At 30.9% G+C, this 8,039-nt stretch overlaps 1 protein-coding gene across 2 annotated transcripts; it reads right to left on the reverse strand.

The window, feature by feature from the left end:
* Positions 1-2,021: 2,021 nt before the first annotated feature.
* Positions 2,022-6,491, reverse strand: LOC108723457 (uncharacterized protein CG1785). Of its 2 annotated transcripts, XM_018449240.1 has the most exons (5): positions 6,397-6,491; positions 6,228-6,265; positions 4,081-4,846; positions 3,312-3,832; positions 2,022-2,312 (listed from the first exon to the last, which is right to left on the reverse strand). In XM_018449240.1, the coding sequence occupies exons 2-5, from the start codon at positions 6,230-6,232 to the stop codon at positions 2,240-2,242; spliced, it is 1,365 nt and encodes a 454-aa protein (XP_018304742.1). In that variant the 5' UTR covers positions 6,233-6,265; positions 6,397-6,491; the 3' UTR covers positions 2,022-2,239. The 2 variants fall into 2 exon arrangements, with proteins under 2 accessions (XP_018304742.1, XP_018304740.1); XM_018449238.1 differs by having other exon boundaries at positions 6,228-6,491.
* Positions 6,492-8,039: the final 1,548 nt, after the last annotated feature.

Genomic DNA, 8,039 nt, shown 5'->3' on the forward strand with positions numbered 1-8,039 from the left:
TATATATATATATATATATATGTACATATATATGTTCCATTTTAAACTAATTCAGACATTTTCTTCCAAACTGTTCGTTATTTCAAAAAATGTTTCAAGTGGAATTTACTTTGTTTTGAGGAGGACATCTTTCGATAGTCACAGATCCTCTCTAGGTAGACATGTCTTTAAGATTTCAAGGTGACTTTTATTTTTTTAAGAATTATATAGAATTATATAGTTAATTTTACATAAAACGATTCCTTTAATTATTTTGTGTATAAAAAAATATTAAATTAGCGATTGGCCAAAAAATCATATAGTTTACGAGATATTTTATACTTTATTCTGGCACATATTGATATGCACATACATGTTAAATACTTCATAATATATTAATTTTTTTATAATCTTTAATATGCTTTTACAAACAGAATAATGAGATGAATTGCAATGGTGTAAAAAAAATTCATAATTGCTTATTTAAAAAATTACCCATTTTACCTACATATCTTTTTTAAAGCAACTATGAATTTTCTTTACACCATGTGATTCATCTCATTATTCTGTTCATAAAAGTATTAAGATACGATTGTAAAAAAATTAATAGTTTACGAAATATTTAATATTTCATATCAATATGTGTGAGAATAAAGTATAAAATATCGGAAAAATTCCGTTAGCACACATTTTGATAGCATAAATCCATTCACATCAGTCAGTGCCTAGTAATTTTTCACTGCTTTACTAATGTAAATATTTTATTTTAAATTGGTCAATCAGCGATCATGTGCGCTATCGGATCGATCTCTCTCCCCCCCTCTCTCTAAAATATCTCGTAAACTACTGATTTTTTGATATTTCTATCTTGATTATACTTTCATATGCAGAATAATTAGAGAAATTATATTATGTAAAAAAATTATATAATTTAACTTAAAAAAATAAAAATCATCTTGAAATCTTGGAGATACGTCCATCTACAGAGAATCTGTGTGACCATTAAAAGATATCCCTCTCAAAACAAAGTACCACTTGAAACATTTTTTGGAATAACGAACGAAGTTTGGGAGATAATCGCCTCCAAAAGCTACAAATAGAACACCCTTATATGTTTAAAAGTCTATTTTTAATTTAACATTGTATTTTTACAAATTACATTGTGACATTTATTATTTCATAGGAATGCAGCAAATGAACACAAAAGAGAAATCCGTAATATACATTTACGCACGATAAGATCTAAAGTAATTTCCGAATTAGAAAAATCTATAATCACAATGTTACATGATATTCGCAAAGCGGCGAATGTTAATTTATCCAAATTAGACAAATTTAATTATTTCACTGAAGAGCAATATATAATAAACAAAGATAATGCTAAAATTCTAGTGCACAAATGTGAGACGCGCATGAAATATATAGAACTGTTACTTTACTGCGAAAAAGAAAAACTCAATATTGCAGAAAATCAGAAGGGATGGATATCTGACCAATTGCAAGAACAATTGCAAATTTTATACGACGTTAAATATGTGTTAAAAAAAATTCTAAAATGAAAAATAAGTTGATCGTGAACAGTAAAAATGAGATATAAAAGAACTGAAATAAGACCTCTAAAAGATGACTAAAATGAAGTGTAACAAAAGAAACCAAAATCGAATAAGAAATAAAAAATTATGAAAGCAAATAGAGAGAGAGGAGAGAGAGAGAGAGAGAGAGGGAGGAGTTTTAAACATATATACATATTTACGAAACTAATAAATAATAAAATTAATGTAATGTATTACCAATTATTTATTCACATATATCAATAAATTCGGTCACTTGTACTAAGCTATGTTAGTGCATACTAAAAGCTACTCTATACATGAAATTAGCAAAATTAAATGTAAACTTAATACATATATACATTTTTTAAACTATTAACGATTTACTAATGATATTGTCACGTTATTTAACAAAATATACATGTATCATTTCATTGTTAAAGTTGATATTGTATCACTACATTGAAATATTTTAAATAAAACAGCTTTTAATATGCACTGGTCCAATGTAGTGCGAGTGATTAAATTCACCATTAATCACTTAAATTTTAACAGTCACTCAAACTTACATAAGACCGGCCGTCTTTAATAGTATCCCATCGGTGCTTTCAATCTGTCTTTGAGATTATATAAGACCTATGTCATATAATTATCCTATATACACAGGTATTAAATCCTCTTTATTGTAAATTACATAGTTCTCTTATGAACTATATAATATCACCCAAATTTAATTTATGATCCGGCTTCACAAATTTTTTCATTTTTGCTTTGTCCCTTTTCCTAAAATCAAAGAATATTATAAATAATATAATAAAAAATTTTTATGATATCTAAATAAAAAAAACTACGTTTCTTAAGTGATCCCAATCAAATTGTTCTGAGATATTGTAGTTCTTATAAATAATCAATAAATAGTTGCGTTCAGGAACATTTAGCTGTATAACACTGTTCGACAAAAAATTATTTTTTTTCTAATGCTGGAGCAAAATTAGTATAATTTTTTTAATAGTTCTTTTAGATGCTCTGAATACGAATACGGAATACGTTTTCCAAATTGTATCATGTCACAATTTTAAGAAATTTGCAATTCAATTTGCAAAAAAGGACTATTTTTATGTATTTTGTCGTATTATAACGACAGTGTATTAAGGATACTTTAGTGTTAGCTATAATTAATGTTCATATTGATATTCATAGTTAAATATAAGGTCTATTACAGAAAAGCTATAAATTAAGTTGATCCGTGCGCGCGATGTTAAAACTGACAAAATAAAAATCGTAAAAGACATTTATTTTTAATTTTATATATTTTATATATTTTAATTTTATATATATACTTCGGTTCGGATTATTTTAATAATCTGAACCGAACATTTTTGAAATCTTCACATGCACCATATTGAATTCACTATTTTAAATTTGTTAATAACTTAGTTTACACCGAGCATTTGATAGCTATAATAGTAATTTTCTATTAAATTATCTTAATTTTAGCAATGTTTTTAAAGAATAATGTACTAAATATAATAAAGATACAATATACATCAAAATGATTAATTTAAATACTCATGTCATGTATATGTTTACACATATCGCCGAAATTATGATTCAATAGAAAATTACTAGTGCCTGTAGTTAGTGTCTGTATCAAATGCACAATGAAAACTAGGTCAGTTTTTACATAGGATTCATATTCAAAGGTAAAAAAAACTCTTGGAAGTTTAAATCAATATTGTTGAAAAACCTTTTGATAAATCATCAATTGGGTTTTATACTTACAATTTTATGACGGCTGGTGCAACAATGTTTCTCTGTTGAAGCGATTTGTACCGTTCTTTTAATAAATTATTAGAAGGATTACAATTTCTTAAATTGCCAGCCAATTCTTCTGCAAGCTGGAAATCAGGATCAATGGGTTCAAACTTTGTCTTACTCAGAGTTTTCGGCATAAGAGATTCCCTCTCGCGTTTCTTCATTCGCTTTTGTCGCAAGATTTCTTGCTTTCTTTCCTTGGCCTCTATCTGTTTTTGCAGAGTCTTTAATTTATAGACATCGGAAATTTTTTTTTTCTCGAGTTTCATCAATACACGTTCATTAATTGCTTGTTTTTGTTCTCGTTGTTTTCTTTTTTGAACAAGTGTCTTTTTAATATTCTTTCTAGATTTATTATTTGCTATTATGATAGATGAATTTTCTTCTTGATCCTCTTCAATGGACTTAAAACTTGATGCAGTTTGATTCTTTGGCAAACCTTCTAACATTTCTTTCATCATATTCTCATCTCTTTTCTGTAATGAAATCTGAACAAGCAAATAATTTGATATTACAAATTCACATTAAAAAAATATAAAATATGAATTGAAGAAATATCTAAATTATATAGCAAGGCTAATATTTTATATTAATAATGTAAAAATATTATTTATTGAAAATGGGATTAAACATGAAATTATCAATAATGAATGTAAATAAAAAAGGAAATAAATTTTATATAATAAAAATATAAAATAAAGATTTATATAAAAAGTAATATAATAATATAATTTACTTTTTTAAACATTTGAGTTGTGACTCTGTTCAAATGTTCATCTTGCTTCATAAGCTCCAATTCTTTCTGTACAATATTGTGCAATAATTCCTGGTGATCATTATATGACGGATTATAAGATGTGCCTGGATGTGGAATCTCCACTGCAGGTAAAACAGATGGCTTTTTGCACAATAAGGGTAATTTTCTTTTTTTCATTCCTAAATGCTTCAGCGTATGCCTAATGCTGTTTGAAGACATCCATTCAGTGATTGTTTCTGGAATTAAGACGTTTGTGCTATTCCATATATCCCCTTTAATCTCTTGGCTCTTAGGACGATTTGAAGCAACCTTTGCCAGTATCCTATTCTTCAGTGCTTCCTTCTCTTTTAATTTAAGAATATCCTTCATTTTCCTTTCTACTTTACGTTGACCTAATATAGAATTCATACGTTCTTCTTTGGTTCTTACTCGATTTCTTTTAGAAATTGGATCGGGGACACATGTATGTGACTTCAAAGAAGCAAAACATTTTGGTTCTTTATTTTTTAATGCTAATCTGGCAGCACGTTTGGAAATTACATTTTCAGTCACATCAGCAGTTTTGTCAATGGTAAACAATTGAGTATCTATACGTTCAGAAAAAGGAGTACCCAATCGTTCCTCTAATCTATTATTTTCAAGAAATGCATCTACATCTTTGATATCAATATATTTCCTCCATGATTGTTTTGTTTTCTTAGAGACTTTACGCTTTTTAGTTTTCACATCAAGCATCTCTCTGAAACTAAATTTTATATATTTATAATATAAAATATGCAAATATACAACATTCTAATGTTAAATTCTAATTTTGTCAATTTTTAATTTTAATATATAATGCCTAAATAATTGAATACATATACAATATTAATATTAATATTCTTGATTTCTTTGTATCTTGTTTTGTATCTGGAATAATTCCTTAAATTTTACTGAACATCCTATATGTATGTGTTCTCTGTTTTAAAAACATAAATTCTCTGCTTTACAACATAAATTCTTTGCTTTAAAAACAATTTTCCACTATAAAAATAAAAATTATACAAAAAATAATTAATGTTTTTAAAGCAGAAGATTTGTACTTTTAAAGTAGAGAATGATAAATAATTGTTAAATTTAGCCTTCTCAACTCCGATGTTGATAAAATTAGGCTCATTCGTTTTTGTACAAATGAACGAATTTGGCAAAAAAAGTGTTGTTCTGCCCTACAAACCGAGATATTAATTGTTAAAGTTGACAACTATTCAGTTTACGAAATCTATCACAGCCATGCAATAGTGCAATGTGAGCATGAAAATTGATAAAAAGTATGTATATGGAGGCAATATGTTCCATTCTGAAAAAAAAAAAACTAATCCACATTTTTAACCCCATATCTTAATGTGAGATGGACATCGCTTCACGTGGAAAGTTGTAAAGTTATATAAAATTACGGTTTACGTTTACAATTTATTAGGGCTAAGATAGTTCTTGTATGTTACTAAACACAAGACTTAAGTCATAAGACACTGTCTTAAGATTATAAGTCAGCCTTTCTGCTACAGCCCTTACTAAAGACAAAACTTAAGTCATAAGATACTGTCTTAAGATTATTACCCGTATTCATATTCAGACCTTGTACTTAAAGCTTCCTTAAATTTAACTTTAGATGCTCAGTAGCCAATGAAATAATTCGTAGAGTATCTGAAGATAAATTTAAGAAAGCCTTAAATATAAGGCTTGACTATGAATATGGGCCTATAAGTCAGCCATTCTGCTAAGGACCTACACAAAATAAGATCCACCCTATATCAAAATATGGGGTTAGGTTATTTTTTCTCGGAATAGAACGTACTGTCTTCATACACACACTTTTCATCAATTTTCATGCTCACATTGCACTGTTGCATCGTTGCGTGGCTGGCGGATAATTTCCTAACCTGAACAGTCGTCAACTTTAACGCTTAATATCTTGCTTCGCAGTCTCGCACTTTTTTCTCTGCCAGATTTTTTCGTTTTGTGCAAAAACGCGTCGAACGAGCCTAATTTCATCGAAATCAGAGGTGAAGCAGATCTTCTAAACAATTATCAAAACTTCTTGCGATAACCATGTGAATGGGAAAATATTACTACTAATTTAACCTCACCTCATCGTCAGCGTCAGTAAAAAAGTATAACAGCAGTCCTGCAATTTTTATTTTTTAACATCAAGTTTCTTAATGTATGCAATACGACTACCCTTTTATTTATGTGTAACGAATAAAATATTCTCAATAAATCCTTTAATCCTCTATTTTCGGTATTCTCCTGACTTACGTGGCTCGCCGTTCTTCTTCTTCTTGAAATGAATGGCCTCGATCACGTACAGCGTCGATACGGCCAGTATCGAATATAGCCACCGTAAGATGGCGGCGAGTAACGTAAGTGTCGCGCTGAGTATTGAGCCTGAAGTGGGGGAATAAAGCCCGCGTTAAATCGAAATATCTAAGGGAACACAAGAACAAGCCCGAGCAAGGATGTTTAGATAATTAAGTTATTGGACTTAATAAAGGCAAGGAGCAGGCGACAAAGTTTGGGAGATGGTTTTTTGAGGAGAGGGAAAATGTCATTTGGAGTGAGAGATGAATAAGCGGAGATGGTATTGCAGAATGAAACCAGGTGAGTAGCTCTAGGAGAGGAAATGGGTGGCTCGCCGTTGAGTAAACGCACGATATAAGGACAAAGGCCCGGCATGATATAAAGACCATGATGTAAGGATACCAAGTGTTCCATTGCGCATAATGGCGATAGCAATACTAGAAACAACCAATCACATTTTTACCTCAATGCCCTTTCCTGCGTATAATAACGCTTGTTATATTGGAATAGCTAATCAAATTTTTGCCTCAATTCACACTGCTACTGCGCAACCACGGGAATGGAACACCTGGTATCTTAAAGGCCATCACACGTACAAAAATTTTAGTCGTAGCGTAAGGCCGTAAGAAAATCGGTCAATCACAGTCGAGCGTTTAAAAACGCGAGATTTTAATTTTGATTGTGATTGGTTGATTTGCTTGTGACCTTACGATTCCGACTAAAATTTTTGTACGTGTGACGGCCTTGATGGCCTTTACATCATGATAAAGACCAAAGAGGATAAGATAGAGTGGAAGGGTTAGAAGGGTAGCGTATTCTTCAACGCTGGCGCCGCCCTAGTACTTCAGTACGGTACTGTTTGGGCATGCATTTATGTACTATATGTATGCATGCATGTACTATGGTGGCAGGATACCATGGGACAGTATTCATAGTCGGGTCTTATATTCAAGACCGTCTTAAGCCTTGTGTCCACGATACTAGAAATTGGTCCGAGATCTCGGAGAGAGAAAAAATTAACCAATCACATTTAAACAATTTAGTCACATGATCAATGCGATTGGTCAATTCTTTCTTCATCCTTAGAGAAAGACACTTGCAAACTGCACACACCATGTTATCCTTCCACGATGGTATGTATGTTGTGCGTGCGTGCGTGCGTGCGTGTAGCGAGACGCCAGGAATACCTGGGAATCCCAGGACCGTTAGGCCGGAATCAGACTACGCATTGAAGATTGAGGTTGAAGATCGAAGATTAAAATTTGACCAATAAGGACAAAGAAATTTTAGCTCCTTTCATTTCGATTGGTCAAATTTGAATTTTTCAATCTTCAATCTTAATCTTCAATGCATAGTCTGATTCCGGCCTAATGCGTAGTGTGACACGGGCATTACACGATCTTCTCCTTCTTCTGTGACTTCTGTATAAAAAGGCACTCGCCGGCGCCGCTGCTCGCTGCTGAAAAGCCTAACGTGTGTTTTCGAAAGTAGAAATGAAAAATCCAAAAAATAGTGAGACCTATTCTTTGATGAAAACCGAAGCAAAAAATGGTTACGTTTACACCGTGCGCTTATGCTGGATTCACACTGCGTCCGATTTT

The sequence above is a fragment of the Mycetomoellerius zeteki genome, unplaced genomic scaffold (genome assembly GCF_001594055.1).
Source record: "Mycetomoellerius zeteki isolate Tzet28-1 unplaced genomic scaffold, Tzet1.0 scaffold241, whole genome shotgun sequence".
NCBI lineage: Eukaryota > Metazoa > Arthropoda > Insecta > Hymenoptera > Formicidae > Mycetomoellerius > Mycetomoellerius zeteki.

Coding starts and splice junctions, on each gene's coding strand:
- LOC108723457 (XM_018449240.1), bottom strand. Junction 3,833..4,080: donor CAACTCAAATGTTTAAAAAA/GTAAATTATATT, acceptor TTGCTTGTTCAG/ATTTCATTACAGAAAAGAGA. Junction 2,313..3,311: donor GCACCAGCCGTCATAAAATT/GTAAGTATAAAA, acceptor CTTTGATTTTAG/GAAAAGGGACAAAGCAAAAA.